General features: G+C 39.7%; 1 protein-coding gene across 1 annotated transcript in view; it reads left to right on the top strand.

The window, feature by feature from the left end:
* The first annotated feature begins 3,050 nt into the window (after positions 1 to 3,050).
* The window catches only part of FRK (fyn related Src family tyrosine kinase), a 99,630-nt gene continuing 86,015 nt past the window's right edge, over positions 3,051 to 16,665 (top strand). Inside the window, exon 1 of the mRNA XM_001504096.6 lies at positions 3,051 to 3,568. Within this exon, the coding sequence (XP_001504146.2) occupies positions 3,198 to 3,568 (371 nt within the window). The 5' untranslated portion in view covers positions 3,051 to 3,197. The remainder of the gene's footprint in view (positions 3,569 to 16,665) is intronic.

Genomic DNA, 16,665 nt, shown 5'->3' with positions numbered 1-16,665 from the left:
CACGAGGTTAGAGAGTTAGCAGGGCCGTGTGTCCTGCTGAAGAGTTGAGGTTTTATTCCAATCGTGTGCAGGTCCTTGAAGGATTTTACACAGAAGATCGACATTAGCTTTTCTTAGAGTTATCAATACTGAGCAGTTACAGTCTCAGGCTCTGGAGTCAGACTGAGATCAGGGTGTTACTCATGGCTCAGCCACTTGGTGGCTGTGTGACCTTGGGCAAGTTACCTAACCTCTCTAAGCCTCGGTTTCTTCTTCTCTAAAAAACCCAAAGTACTTCCTTCCTCATAAGTACTATGGCTTTTCTTTTCTGAGAACAAAGGGATGTACCATTTATGACATTCTTAGCACAGTGCCTGGCACATAGACAGCCGCCAAAACTGGTAGCTTTTCTTTCTAGTACTCATGTCACCTCTGGCATTGTGACTACTATAAAAACCGTTCTAGGAGCGATGTGCAAGATGACTCAGTCATAGGAGGATAAACTGGAGGAAGAAAGACTAGTTAGGAGGCCTCTGGAATAATCTAGGGAAGAGTATTCTTCTATTTTTTTGTCCAGTACCCAGCTGTTGTTAAAAAGGAATAAAAAAGAATTTGTGGAATAAATGAAAAGGAAGACTGAGCAGAATTTAGTGATTGATTAGCTCAAAGAAACCAGAGAAAGAGTAAAAGATGACTGCAGGTTTCAAGCTTGGGTGACTGCAGAATTCCGGAACAATTGACATAAGGAAACCCTTTCTCTCCCCACTCCTTGGCTCAGCTTTCTCAGGCCGTTGCTCGCCTGACATCTTTGGATGGTTGGCCGCTTTTTCAATTTCATCACTAGCTCCATGACTGTGCTTTCCCACTTTGTCTTTTTCCAGAATGCCTTGTCATAACCATAACGGAGGCATGTTTGAATTTAGAAACTTCACATTTTTGAAGTCTCAGACTCCACTTACAAATTCGTTTTGAATACATCTCTCTTGTTTCTTCCAAATCTTATTTCATTTCTAGATCATGTAGATGCCTCTAGAAAGACCTTAGCATCTATGCCTCTGCTTAGGAGCGTTAATAGAATTCTATACTTTTACAGTTTGTATTGTGTTTATAATAAAATATTTTAGGGGTTGGCCTCATGGCTGAGTGGTTAAGTTTGTGCGCTCCACTTCGGCAGCCCTGGGTTCACGGGGTTTGGATCCTGGGTATGGCCCTACACATCACTCATCAAGCCATGCTGTGGTGGCGTCCCACATAGGAGAACTAGAAGGACTTACAACCAGGATATACAACCATGTACTGGGGCTTTGGGGAGAAAAAAATATTCTATGGCTTCTCAATATTATATAATTGCTATTTTCTCCTGTTTTATATGTGGAATTATATTTTAGGTCCCTTATCACAAATAAACAAACCAACCTGGCTCAGCTTTTGGCTTTTCTATCCCTGCCAAATTGGTACTTCTACTCTGACTACGATTGGAGAAACCTGGGAGTATAACATGAGATCTTGATCTAACCAGTGGATCTGTCCACCACGAATGCCTGCTTTTAGTACAAGGTAATAGCACATTGGGCTGAGACCGTGGTTCTATGGTTTTCTTTCCTTCCTTCTTTTCTTTTTCTTTTTGTTGAGTTTAATTATTCTGATTACTAAAAATGCCTTGTTGTTTGACAAAGAACAGGAATTTTAGATTGTACTGGGGCCAGGTAGCCAGGCTCAAGGCTCTACCGACATTTAGAGAGATTGTTTTCAAGAGAGAAACTTTTTAATCAATGTCATATACAAAGACAAGTGACATATCATAACAAGTTTGCAATGCTCTCTACTAATGAAAATGGCAGTGAGTTCTACTGTCCACACTCATTGCCCAGGTGTTCTTGGGATCCAGGGCACACAGTTGTGAGACAGCTGCCCTGAACGAGAGGAAATAGAGCAAATCCCACTGCTGGTCGGGATCACTGTCCTGCTCTCTTTAGTTCCTGAGCTCCTGCCAACAACGTTAGTAAGAACTAGTGTGGACCTGGAGGTCAAAGTTGAACAGAAAGAGCCTTCACAGCAGCCACATGCAGCCCGTCGGCTCTTTCTGTCCTCTGATCACCTAGTCTGTGTGTGTGTGTGTGTGTGTGTATGTTTCAGAAATAGTACATGAGAGATGGGAAATTAAATGTCTCTGTGGGAAAAAGCAGTGTTTTGGGTTCTCAGCGTTTTAGTCAGCTGCTCTCGTATTTTTTCAGACTGTAAATATACTTTGAAGCTATTCAAATCTATTCATGGTGAGGAAAAAAGGTAGGGACTCAGTGGTTCCTTCCCAGTTTCCCTTTGTCCCGTGACAAATACCTAAACACTTGCATTTGCCTTTTTATTTCCCCTAGTGGTGGCAAAACAATCCTACTCATCTTTGTGGGAGGAAAAAAAAAAAAATCTCTGCCCTTAATTTCTGTGTCGGGAGCGTGGCAAAACAAAAACCTACCTGGGCTAGCCTGTTTGTCCAGGAGTATGGATTTTGGCAGCTGCTTTTAAGAGTTTGGCTCCCTGGTGAGGGCGCTGGTCTCTCTTGGGTGAGGGAGAGTGGAGAGGTAGAGAGGACGGCAGTCTCGTTTAGATCAGACAAAAAGAAACCAGGAAGTAAGGAGAAATTATCACAGTCTGTTCCTAGCTCAGGATGTTAAAGGCAATAGCCTCAGCTGGTTGGTTATTCATTAGCAAAAAGGAAAGAGCAGTGGGGGTCAGGACTGGTCAAACTACAGAGCCGGACTTGAAGCAGGGAGAGAGCTCCTGGCAAAGGCAGGCCGTGGAGATGTTACCTGGAGTTAACATCTTTCTCTTCTTAACTTTTCTTTGGGACAAAAGGCAAGATGTCTCTTTTCTGTTCTCAGACATTTGTCTAAATAAAGCCTGCTGAGTTTTATTTTTGTTGTGGGATTCCCAAGCAGACAAGAAGAGAAGGCATCTTCCCACTGAGCAGCTGCCCAGCTCTCACTCGGTTGTGCTCTGGGACAGCAGCTACGGCCACAGAAAGCAAGCCGGTGAGTTCCTCCAAGCAGGGCTTGCCGCAGCCAGGTCTGTTGGACTGTAGCAAAACAGGGCTTTGCACACTCTCTGCAGCCTGGTGAGTTGGTGCTGATTTCAAAGCTGCCTGGTGGAGGAATAGAAAGTGGATCAGCGGAGACCAAGGGGAGAGGGAGAAGCCCCTCTCTCCTCCTCCGCACAGGTGCACCATGGGCAACGTCTGCCTGAGGCTCCGGGCGTACTTGGAGCCCTGTCTCCCCTGCTTGTTCCAGGAGGCAGACAAGCCCGTGGTGATTGAGAACCCAGGGGCCCGCTCCCTGCCTGATGCTCCCCAGCCACCAAGTCAGGAGCCTGAGAGAAGCCATGGCCATTATTTTGTGGCTTTGTTTGACTACCAGGCTCGGACTGCAGAGGACCTGAGCTTCCGCGCTGGTGACAAGCTCCAAGTCCTGGACGCTTCCCACGAGGGCTGGTGGTTCGCCAGGCACTTGGAGAAAAGGGGAGATGGCTCCGGCCAGCAACTGCAGGGCTATATTCCTTCGAACTATGTGGCTGAGGACAGGAGCCTCCAGGCAGAGCCGTGAGTAGTACAAATCACACTTTCTCTCTCTACTCTGAGGGCGGGTGATGAGTTTTCCTTTCTACCTGTCTGCCACCCCCTAATTTTGAAAGAGCTGCCTAGGAAGTATGAGGAAGTACTGGCAAGAACCTTCTAAGTGAAACACACCTCTCCTGCTAAGAGAGAGTGAAACTTGCAGGTAATTATTGTTGAACTGACTTCTAGTACAGTATGTATACCCACAGGCCCTGCGTGCATTTTCATCAGCATAAACAAATGGCACCGTTAATACGCGAAGTTTTCTTTGGTAGTAAAATAAGTCAGCCTCATTTTAACAGAACTGTACTTCATTTGTGGGTATATCACAGATCTTCCTTCAGCCACATTTTAAAATCTAAAGTCCTGCTCTTTTTCTTTTTTTAAACTTTTGAAGCATCAACTCCAGCCCTAACTCTAATCTTAAATCCTTTTCATTCTGATAGGCAGACACCAGGCTAACATAGATGGTAACATTTAGAAGATGCTAATTTTTCACTATGTTTTCCCAGTGAAATCATTACTAGACGTTTTTCTTTGAACCCTAGATCTGGAATTATGCTACCTAAATTATGATATCTTTTGGTTTTTATTATGATGGGAAACTGAGCAGCTACAGATATTTAGTAAGTTTAAATAATAAAAAGAGTGACAATATTTCCCCAGAGGAGGAGATAAAGACTTTACCCTGATATTTGAATAAGTCCTATGAATTATAGTGGAACAAAAGAGGAGAATTTTATGTACTTATTCACTTATCCATCCATCCATCCACGCAAGTGCCAGGCACAGTAGTGGGCGTGAGGGAGTGAGGCAGGCGGAGGGGAAGGTTATGCTGTGGTGGTTGAATATGAAGTAGGTAAAGCATGGTTTGACTGTGGATACTTGGGGTCTGGTGGGTTGAGAAACAAGTGGAGACTGTATTGGCCCTAACTTTGATGCTGCCTGGTTCAATAAAATCCGAAACTGGGCATCTCTCTCAGGAAATGGATTCATTTTATAGAATGGATCCTTAGTCGAGGCACCACTGGGGATTCACTCGTTTTCTTGTATTAGTGTTTCTTTCTATGCGAGCTGCAGCATCCCTTACTAGCCCAGGGAATACGATGATGAGGAAGAGCCGTGGAGCATCATGGCTGCCTTCCAGACTCAAATCCAAATGTAAAGGGAGGTCTGGTGATTTTTGAGATTCTTTCCAACACCAAGAGCCTATAAATATTAAGAAGGGTCTTATTTTATGCCTAAATAGAAATGAATTGAAATCTAGGCTTTTGATGAATGAAATTGATCAGTTCTCAAGTGAGAAAATCACCTGTATGAACATTTATTTTCTGTGATAATCTATAGGAGATATCTTTACTTAGTCGTTGAATGCTTTCTTGTGTGCATTTATGTTTTCACTACTATGTGATTTCCATGTAAGATGTGGTATTATGTATGTGTTATAGTCAGTGTAACATAGGTATATTATTAGAATAAATATCATAATATTAATATTAGTGTCTTGAATTCATAATCTACTAGTTTTAAATATATTCAATTCATTTAACTGCTTAGGGCCTGTTTCCTCATCTCTAGGATCTCTGGGGTCGCCTGGACCTCTGGATTTCCTGATTGTCTGGGAACATGAGCTCTTATGTTTTGTATGTAGTGGTTCAGCTGCATTCATACTTGACAGAACTATAAATGCTGAAGAAAGCAATGAACTGAAACAAGACAAGCCATTCAAAAGTGATAACCTTCTGGGTAACAGGCTCAAGCACAGTGTCCTTACTTATTTAGATTCCCTTTCCCTAACGAATGTGAAATAAGGCAACTAAAGTATTGTGGCTATTTTTTGATTCTCAGGGGCTATCTGTAGCCAAGAATACTTTTTTCCCTCGGCACGTAACTCCTGACCTTTCCTCTTGGAATTGGTTCTCAGTAGTGGTCCCTCGTGTCACGACCATCCTAGATGTCTAGTGGGCTTCTCTTGGGATCTTCACATCCACTGGAATAGAAACCTGAGGCCCAGAAGATGCCACTGTTCTGCCTCCTGGTCAGCATGGGCTACTTGTTTCCTTTTAAGTACATGCCATGGCCTTCACCTGTGACCCAGGTTACTAGTGAGGGTTCTTGCCACCAATGGTTAAATTGCTTCAATACTATTAGTGCAGGTAGCTGTAGCCTCTAGAATTCCACTCCATTTCAATAGAAGTGATTTTAACTTAGTCTTTTGAGTGAGGGTGTCCAAGTGGCCCACACAGTGCCATAGTACCCGGGGAATTATACAAAAACAACTTCTTCTTTTTTTTTTTTTTTTTTAAGGAAGGTTAGCCCTGAGCTAACATCTGCTGTCAATCCTCCTCTTTTTGTTGAGGAAGACTGGCCCTGAGCTCACATCTGTGCCCATCTTCCTCTACTTTATATGTGGGACACCTACTATAGCATGGCTTACCAGGCAGTGCCATGTCCGCACCCTGGATCCGAACTGGTGAACCCTGGGCCACCGAAGTGGAATGTGCGCACTTAACCACTGTGCCACTGGGCTGGCCGCCCGCCCCCAAAAAACTTCTTTTAATGTCTTTCTTCAGTGAGTTTTTTCAAACCTATACTTCATTTTTTTATGGATTAGTGTGAAAATTAGTGTAGTTTATTTTACAATGAGCTCATATATAACAAGTGAAGATTATCGTTTATAATCATATGTGTGAGATGAGAGACAATGGGAAACCAATGAAAATTGAGTCATCTAGTTCCTAATTAGACCAGTTTAGTGCAATGTATATTAGTATTCATCTGTTTATGTCTTTATTCTTTCTGTCTTTATTTTTGGTGAGGAAGATTGGCCATGAGCTAACATCTGTTGCCAATCTTCCTCTTTTTACTTAGGGAAGATGGTCCCTGAGCTAACATCTGTGCCAGTCTTCCTCTACTTTGTATATGGAACCCTACCACAGCCTGGCTTGATGAATAGCGTGTAGGTCCACACCCGGGATCTGAACCCTTGAACCCTGGCTGCTGAAGTGGAGTGTGTGAACTTAACCATTATGCCACCAGGCCAGACCCACATGTCTTTATTTATTTATTTTCTTTTTGAGGGAGAGTAGCCCTGAGCTAACATCTGCCACCAATCCTCCTCTTTTTGATGAGGAAGATTGGCCCTGAGCTAACATCTGTGCCCCTCTTCCTCTATTTCATATGTGGAATGTGTGCCACAGCATGGCTTGATAAGCAGTGCATATGTCCACACCTGGCATCCAAACTGGTGAACCCTGGGCCGCCGAAGTGGAGCACACAAACTTAACTGCTACACCACCGGGTGGCCCGCCCATATGTCTTTATTCTTGATTTGGGTTAATAAGAAAACTACAAATACTTCTGGAGTTATTAGTGCCAGGGCAAATCAGTTGAAGGTTTTAGTATATGGTTAGTTTATTTGTTTGTTTGTTTTTTTAATACTAGAAAGTAGACATGTTAAAAAAAGAACCAGACTATTGCTAAAAAAAATAAACAAATTTAATAATTGATTATTATTCCAGTTAGAAATGCTTTACCTTTTCTAAATATCTAGCATTAGTGAAATAATAAACATATTCTCAATGATTTATCTTATCTCTAGGAAGAATCATTGTGTTTATCTTATCTTCAGTTTGAATTCCTAGGTCCTTTCAAGGATGAGTGTTTTTCTCCACATCTTCAACATGGAATCCCTCAAAAACCTTACGCTTAGAGTTTGATTACTCAGAACTCTCTTTACAGTTTTTTTTTTTTTTTTGGTGAGGAAGAGTGGCCCTGAGCTAACATCCGTTGCCAATCTTCCTCTTTTTTTTTTTCTTCCCAAAGCCCCAGTACATAGTTGTGTATCCTAGCTGTAAGTCCTTCTTGTTCCTCTATATGGGATGCCGCCACAGCATGGCTTGATGAGTGGTGCATAGATCTGCCGCCAGGATCCAAAATTGTGAAACCTGGGCCACTGAAGTGGAGTGAGCAAACTTAACCACTATGCCACTGGGACGACCCTCTTTAACTTTTTTATTCACAGAGTTTTTAGACATATAAAGTTCACCCAGAAAATAATAGTATGGAAATTACATAGAAATTTTAGCCAAGAGCAATGGTATTAAATTCCATTGCTTTTATTATAAAAAAGTTCAAGTAATGCAATATATTGATGAAAAGCAAAATGATCAGCAATAGTATGATTTATGCCCTAGCATCATTTGTCTACAAAGAGTTAAAAGTTGTGTGCCTGATTGTTTAAGTGTGCTTTAGGTGGTGTCCACTCACTTTTATGCTAAACTGGACTAGGATCAGAAGTATTTTGTGGAAAGCTTTTTCTCCTCTTCATTACCACGTAAAGGTAGATTATTTTCGATTCTTCTCATATTCACCATTTTAGGGGTTACCCAGAAAAAGAAAGCAAGAATAAATAGGTGTAACTTGTAGTTTTGTTGGTAGTTTATGCTTATGGGATAAAAGCGTTAGAACTTTTGTGAAGTATAAAAGGAGTGGGATTTCTCTCCATCTGTTTTGGGCATGTTTCCCTACTCATGCTCCTCTTTACTGTGTCAGGCTAGAGTTCTGGCAAGATTTTATCTAATTTAAGGTCATGGCCATTGTCTGGCTTGAAGAAAGTAGCATGGAGAAATAAAGTGGTGTATTCTCAGAAAGATTCCCCACCTTTTTAGAATAGAATTGCACTTGACAATTTGGTGATTGAATCCTGCTGAGTTGAATAACTCTCCAATGCAAGTTGTACACAGTGTTCCCACTTACTTTCAACCTAGATGTCAGTAGATTTCTTTCTTAGCTGGGATGTGAAGCCAGCTTTTGAATCTTAATTAAAGGTAGAGGAAGAATGTGGTTTAAAACTAAAATTGCTGTTAAGAAAGAAAGAAAGAAAAAGGCATCAGGATACACACAAACCTATCTGACATAACAGATTTTGTCTACTTTCAGTAGTTTATGTCACTAGAAAATCACCTATGGGCAAGCAGTCCCCCACTTATTCTTTATTCGGATCATTAATTTCTTTCCCCTTGTGCTAGTTTCCAAGGAAGACTAAATGCATACGTGTGGAAAATGAAAATAACGCATTTCCAGTTTCTCTCCTCTAAGACAAAGTATACTTAAATACCATAGTTTTAGAAACTAAGTAAAAAAGAGGCTTACATATATAAGGAAAGTACATTATAAGTATATATATTGCTGTTTATCAAATTAAATGTTGTGGATAAATCCAAGATAAGAGTTTTAGGACAAATAATTTCAATCAACAAAAGCACATTTAGGTGTTTTGAGTTAATTAGGAAAGTCTATAATTAAACGACTGTATTACGTATAGAATTATGGTGTATTCTCTTCTCTCTATCATATGATGTAAAATAACAATATGACAAATATATTGCTAAAATAATTAATCAAAACCTTTATATCTCAGGTATAATATTATGTGATTTTTTCATGTAAATATAACTGTACTATGTTTATATTAATATGTGTTTCCTTAATTTGTTATATAATGAATTTTTATATAAATTGTTGTATTTTACATAAAATGATAATTAACTGCTAAATTAAAATAAACTTTATAAGAATAATGGCAAATTCATAGAAGTGAGGAAAAGAGGAATCAACTGAACTGAGTTAAAATCACAGTTGAAGTAGAAGTATAATTGATAAAAGTTTAAATAGTTGATTCATATCAATAAAATTTGATTACATGCATCTCGAAATACCTTTGAGAAGCAATGAAGTGACATAGTATGGAGTCATTAAAACGAGTCAGGAGTCATTCTTAACCTTTTCTAGGAAAATTGATAAAATTGATCATACTTTAAAAGTTTCAACTGCACTATGCCATTCAGGACCACTCTCTTTCTACTAAAGGTATTGATTATTTTTTTCTTTCAGGTTTTCAACAAATTACTAATGAGGGAAAAAATTTTGTGAGTGAAATAGCTCATAAACTACGGTGCTTCAGTCCTAAAGATTAGAACTGAAATTTTAACTTGATTAGTTCATTCTTTTTTTTTTCCTTCTTCTCCCCAAAACCTCCCAGTACATAGCTGTATATTCTAGTTGTAGTCCTTCTGGTTGTGTTACGTGGGACGCCGCCTCAGCATGGCTTGATGAGTGGTGCTAGGTCCGTGCCCAGAATCTGAATCAGCAAAACCCTGGGCCACCAAAGCAGAGCATGCAAGCTTAACCATTCGGCCACGGGGCTGGCCCCCCAAATTCATTCTTTGACAAAAGAAAAAATGTTTTATTGGTTTGTTTTTTTCAATTTGGTTTGCTTTTAAGTGAATTCACTTAAATTCTTGGTTTGTCTCTGTACATACATCCTTGTGTTACTTTTTTTTTTTGAGGAAGATTAGCCCTGAGCTAACCCCTGCCACTGATCTTCCTCTTTTTGCTGAGGAAGACTGGCCCTGAGCTAATATCTGTGCCCATCTTCCTATGCGTTATATGTGGGACGCCTGCTACAGCGTGGCTTGACAAGTGGTTTATCGGTCCACACCTGGGATCTGAACCGGTGAACCCTGGGCCACGGAAAGCAGAATGTGCTAATTTAACTGCTGCGCCACCAGGCCAGCCCCCTCATGTTACTTTTTAATGAATAAAAATCAAGCATCTCACAAAACTGACATTGTCAAAGTAGACACAACCTTTTTTATACAGTAAATTAGGACTAACTTTTGTTGAGCAACTTCTATGTCCTTTGCACTAGGTCTTAAGGTTCCCGAGAGATAAACAAACAAACAAGACTTTGCTTCAATTAATTCTGTGTGGTTATCAGCTCAGAAAATTCTCTTTGGATGTTCCAAAAACCGATACCACAGTAAGAATCTATATGATAAATAAAAATCAGGGCAATCTTTGGGTTCTTCTGGTAGATATTTCAACTAGGTCCAAGCATTAGTGGTATAGAGTTTTAATTGAAATGTAATACTGGTCACCCTTTTTGATCTGGCCTGTGGTGTGTTTAAGAACACAGGCTATGAGCCCAGATGATTCGGATTTGAATCTGGCTTTGTCATGACTTAGCTATGTGATCTTGAGCAAATTATTTGATCCCTCTGCCTCAGTTTCTCATCTGTAAAATGAGAATAATAATGACACCTATCTCAAAGGATCGTTATGTGACATAAATGAGATTATGGGTGCGGCAGGCATGCACTGTGGAGAACCTGACGTATAGTAAAAGCCTAGGAAACGTTACCTGTTATGTAGCTGGCCAGCTCCTCCTTTACTTCTGCCTAAATGGATCGTATACTGTACACCCCACTCTAGCCTCAGCTCACAACATTCTTTTCCTGTGACAGGTCTGTCACACGCTGCGCATCTTTCAGTCTTTGTTCCATACCCTCCTTCACCTGCTGTCTTGGGCTTCATGTGAGTGGACTGTTCTCTCTGCCTGCAGCCCTCTCCCTCCTCCTTTCCTGATTAACTCTCACTCCTCCTGCAGGTCGCTCCTGGTTTGTTCCTCTCTCTAAAGTCTTTCCTGACATTCTAGACCACGTTATGAGTCTCTGCGTAGAGCCTTTAGCATCCTTTGTCTTTATTGCTTATTTATTTTATGTGAGACTATAAGCTCTGGATGTGGGAGGTGGGAAGGGGGGCCATTGCCTTGGGCCCCAGAGCTTAGTGTGGTGCCTATGCATATTAAGTACTCATAAATATTGATTGGGTGAATGAATAATGAAATGAATGATTCCTGATCTACAAATCTTAGATCCTTTAAAGAGGAGCTGACAGAGCCACCTCTTTTCTTCAGCTGTTCCACCCTGAGTGCTTTTTTACCCACCAGGAAAATCTGCTGAGTTTTCTCATTAAAGGCACAGAATATTTTGCACTCTTTTCTCAATGCGATGTTCCAGCCTTAATTTTTGCTTAGACTTACAGTCATAATAGCATAATTCAGGCTCCCAGAAATTAGTCGCTCCAATCTACCCCTGGGGAAAAAATATTTAGGGGGTCACAGACTGATTCGAATATTCTTTGTAATGTAGAATGAATATCAAGCCAGGAACAGATTGTGAATCTCGTTGAAGTGATATCTAAAAATCACGTATATACATATTAAACTCCACTGTGGTGATACTTAGAGTAAAAGAATTACTGACGTGAGCTTTTCATTGGACAGAGAGCCAAAACTCAATTTATAAAGTTAATGTTGTGGGGCCGGATTTGTAATTTCAGTTTTTATGCCCAACATACATCATTTCAAATTACTACATGTATAAAATATTTGTCCGTTTGTGCATGCTGAAAGTTTGACTCCGTCGCTGAATATTAATAATTTTCGCTATGTTCTAAAACATTAACAAACAAAATAATTATATGTTCTTTTTACTGCTTTTCTTACTAATGACTTGCTAATTTCTCTGTAGCATTCTCTGACTCCCATTTTTAATGGGGGCTCTTAGAACTTCCAGGCAGTGGGAGGATCATGCCAGTTTCTCTGGGGAAGGTCGTTATGCAGATTAATAACAGTGTGGATGGTATTTCATACCTCCTTATGGCTATTTTCCTGAAGCCTGCAACTTTAGTATTAGTTTATGTGGATGTTTCTTTGAAGATTAACGTAACCAAAGAATTTTGCTAAAATGCATAGATGCGAATGTAGAGCTGGATTACCCACTTTCTTGCTTATACGGCTAATTTCACGTGCTGGAATAGACTAGCCCTTGTGTAAGATCTTTTTTGTCATGATGTCATTTTTTCTACAAAGTTTTTCAGTTATATTTTTTCCTGTTTAAAAATTGAATTAATTTTAACATTAGATTCTTCAATGTTTTTCTGTATGTCTTCTTTTTTTTTTCTATGGCAAATTTTATAGTGCCTTTAACTTCTGACTAAATTTCTCAATTAGTGATGTTTTTCATGAATTCTGTGCCTTTTTAAGGGTAAAATGAGAATGCAATTCAAGAAATGCCATTACTAAGAACTTTTGAACTTTAAGTATCTGATTTTAAAGACATTTAGAATCATATCAAAATAAATACAAATGTTGCATACAACATTGGCTGTATGATTTGACAATTCAGAAGAATTCCATATGATTCCTATTAAAGGCCAGTATTATTGATGGATTTAAATTTACTGTAATTCTCTTCTGACCTCACGTATATCTTTTTTGCCATTTCTGAATATTATTTAGTAATGACAAACCAAGATTCCCATTACAGGAGGGACATCATCCTGTAAGCTGGAAAATTGTGCTCCTTGCAAAGTCACTGTCAGGAAATCATCTCTTGAGGGTGCCTGTGTCATTTCTGTGAAGTGGAACTCAGGATACTTTCTCCAGAATCTTTCCAGCATTTCTAGTCATTGAAGAAGATAGAGTCTATGGGATTCATGTATCCATTCAATAAACTTTTTGTACATATTTACTTTATTAAAGGCACTGTTTTTGTACAGTGCGAGATAGCAAAATGCATAAGACAATGCTTCTTCTCCAGAAAATTTTATAATCTCTGGAGATAAACCAAGAATGTATGTCTGTGCCCTTTAGTCAAACCCACCAGGATCACACCTGTAGTTGTTTATTACTCGTTGCAGTGAAGGAGAACACACACCAAGGACAACAGTGGAGCATCTCAGTAAGAAGATGGTAGAAAGGATGCATTATAGGATTTGGGGGTGTGATTTTGCGGAGGGTTTAAGGAAGCGGGGCTTTGCTCTGGATTGATTGCTGTCCAGAAGCAGGGGTAACTGTATGATTGTAAATCTTAGGAAATCTTGTTGAGAAGGAGGGAAGACTAGTTTGAGATTAAAGCTGTAATTGGTAAAGAAACAACAGTCACTTGTATTAGCCAAAATAGGTGGGTGTTGGGGCATTTTTGTGGTTGGACAATGTCCCTGTTTTTCTGGGTGTTCAGACATGATTAAGAGTAATCTGACCTTGTTTTTGTCGTGATCCATCATGGTCACAGAGTGACCTTGTCTGATGTTGATGTCCTGTCAGATTATTTATGTTCAACAGGAGAACACCAAGGCCTAGTCATAAGTGCCAGGCCTGCTTCTGGATGTCCGGGGCTGCTTCTCTCATTCTCAGCAGGAATAAGACAGATGTTGATAAATGCCATAAGAGTAACACAACTATCTATCATGTAGCTTGCACTTAAAAAAATCACTGTTCAATGGATGAATGAAGAAACAAATACATGGATGAAGGTGTGCAGAAGTAGAAATCAGTCCTGGTCTGGGGAAAATCATGCCTTACTTTCAGAGTTCAACTCATATGACCCTATTCCAAGAAGCTTTTCCTAACCTTCATAGGAAGAATTCATAATTTGTTTTTTCTATGATTTTGTATTTCTTGTTAGTAGAGCGATAGTTAATAATAACTGACACTTACTGAGGGCTTACTATTGTGTTACTTGCCACATAACTTTGCTTGCATCACCTTATATATTCAGCTTTAGGAGGTAGATGCTTTTATTATCTCCATTTACAGATGAGGAGGAAGCTTTACAAATGAAGCTACAAGAGGTTAAGTAAACTGCTCAAGGCTGTACAGATTATAAATGATAAAACTGAGATTTGCCTGCTTCCAGCCTGCCTCCAGAGTGCTTTGGTCATATAATGGCTAGTTGTAAAAGTTGCATCTTTCATATGAAACTGTGAAGTCTTTGAGGGTAAGATACTTGTGTTTCCTGTATCATGCCTGGAAAACTATTTAACACAGTGCTTCTGCTCCAGAGAATTTATAATTTCTGGAGGTGAGACTATCTATTTCCTCCTGAAATTGTAAATTCCCTGTAATGGAAGCATCGTCTTATTCACTCAATGCTTGTTGATGAGACAGTTCAGTACAAGTTGTTGAACATGGAAAAAAGGAAGTAAAAGTATGTCCAGGGAATAATAAATTGTATAGTTTAGTTGAAGCATTCATGGAGAGAGCAATGAGAAATAAATCTGGAAAGAGAGGTTAGGATGAGCTTTTGGAAAAGACCGTGTGTACTGGTTTAAAGAGTTTGAGTTTTATCTGACAGGAAATAAATGGAAAGCCGAGCATTGAAAAGACTGTGATGATGTAGGAATGGTTTGGAGAAGAGAGAAGGTGGGCAGCAAGAGGGAAATTGTTCCAAAGGTCCTCAATGTGAGGTTAACAGGGCTTAATTTCAATTTGTGGCACCATTAAAAAAAGAAGAGTAGGAATATTTCATGAATGAAAAATCAAGAAGACTTAGAGTAAGGGACATAATCAACACTTTCAAGTATCTTTGATGTGCTAAGCACGCAAAACTGTGTATACAAGCTAACTTAGTCTTTATAATAAGCCCTGCAAGGCAAATTTTCTTATCACTGTTTTTAGGATGAGAAAATTGAACCTAAAGTTTAAATAAATCCAAGAACATTCTTATTTGGTAAATAGTAGAAGCAAAACTACAAATTAAAAGTAGGAGAAGAGGAAGAGAGAGAATTAAAAAAATATGTGATTTGGGACCAGGTGAAATATTAAGAGAAACATATGATTCATAGTAAAGTAATTTTTATTGAAAGGGCATGGTTGAAACAGGAAGGAAGACAACACATTCCCTTTTAGGTGTGTTAAATTGAAGTATTAGTAAGTTATCTCAATGGAAATATCCAGGAGAAATTTAGAAATACAAAATCGAGGTAAAGAGACAAGTCCATTTTGTAAAGATGGATTTTTGAAGGCATTTGTGCAGAGGTATTATAGATGTCACAGAAGTATAAGAACCACAGAGTATTGTAGACTTCACAAGGGTTATAAGAACCATAGAGAGAGACCCTAAGAAATGGAAGGGGACCAAAGATCAAATCTTTAGAAATGCCCATAATGTAGGTGAGTAAGTGCAGCGTGTAGATTGTAGTAAGGGCCTGTGTGTTCACACCTTCTTGCCTCCACACTCTTGGGTAGTCTCCTCTGACACTAACTCTGTTTGGCCAAGACTTGCTTCAGCCAATAGGACAGGAGCAAATGTGACAAAAGCAGAGATTGAAAAGTGTATGCACACTGGGGCTTCCTTTCTTACTGCTCCCAGAGTTCTGCAACTACCATGAAAAAACCCAAGCTAACCTTCTGGAGGATGCAAGACTGTGTGAAGAGAGGTCCTATTTGTCCCACCTGACTCATCAGCTGACCAGAGACTCATGATCAAGCCCTGCTAAGATCAGCAAAGCCCATCCTAAATTGCCCACCTTTAGATTTGTGAGTTAACTAAACAGTTGTTAAGAAGCAAAACTTAACTAATACAGGGAGGAAGAAGAGCCACTGAAGGAGATAATAAAGAAGAATTCATAGAAGTAGAAGAAAAACAAAGAGCATCTTTTTCAAAATAAGAAGATAGAATGTCAAGAAGGAGGTTTGGGGTCAAATGCTAAAGAAAGGTCAAAGTAATGAGGAAGAGGTAAAGGCCATTAGATATGCTGGAAGATGACTGGTGATACTAAAAAGCAATATGATAAAGGAATTATAGGTCATGGCAGGCAGTAAAGAGGGAGAGTTATAATGGGGAGCTTCATTCTCTATCTGGGACTCTGCACTGGGTGGCTTAGGCTGATTGAGCTGTAGAAAAAGTACTGTATGATAAGGCTTTAAACATGGGACTTGGGTCCAACCTGAGAATCAGAACTGAGAGAAAGCAAAGCAAAAGAAGCAGTGGAACCCAGTTGCCTCCATCTCTGAACAGAGTCTGCAGGGTCCTAAGGACTATGTCTGTCTGGTTGAGATTTCCAAAGGGTTTCACCCTCTCTGTGGCATCAAAGTTGGTAGCTTTTCAACATTCTCTGGTGTGTTTGGAGGTTTGGCGTTTGGAAGTTGGGGCAGAGTGAGAATAGGTTAAGGGTTCATTGTTAGCTCAGTTTGGCCTTCCCATACTCAGAAAAGTTAATGAGTTTTTCTCTTGGGTGCTGTACTCCCAAATTTTGGGGTCATGTGGGAAGATTGAGCTCAGTTCTGGGTCTGAAAGTAGAGGCAGCAAATACATGTAACTTTTAAAGAAGTTTGTCTGTGAAGGAAAGGAGAGAGAGAGCACAGTATACTAAAGAGGCATCACCATCAGAACTTACTGGGAAATACTAAGTCATGTTAACAGCTCCTTCAAAATACTTCAAGACCTAATTAT

The sequence above is a fragment of the Equus caballus genome, chromosome 10 (assembly GCF_041296265.1).
Source record: "Equus caballus isolate H_3958 breed thoroughbred chromosome 10, TB-T2T, whole genome shotgun sequence".
Classification (NCBI taxonomy): Eukaryota; Metazoa; Chordata; class Mammalia; order Perissodactyla; family Equidae; genus Equus; species Equus caballus.
The sequence above is the reverse complement of the archived record's forward strand: the minus strand, read 5'-3'. Positions and strand labels throughout refer to the sequence as shown.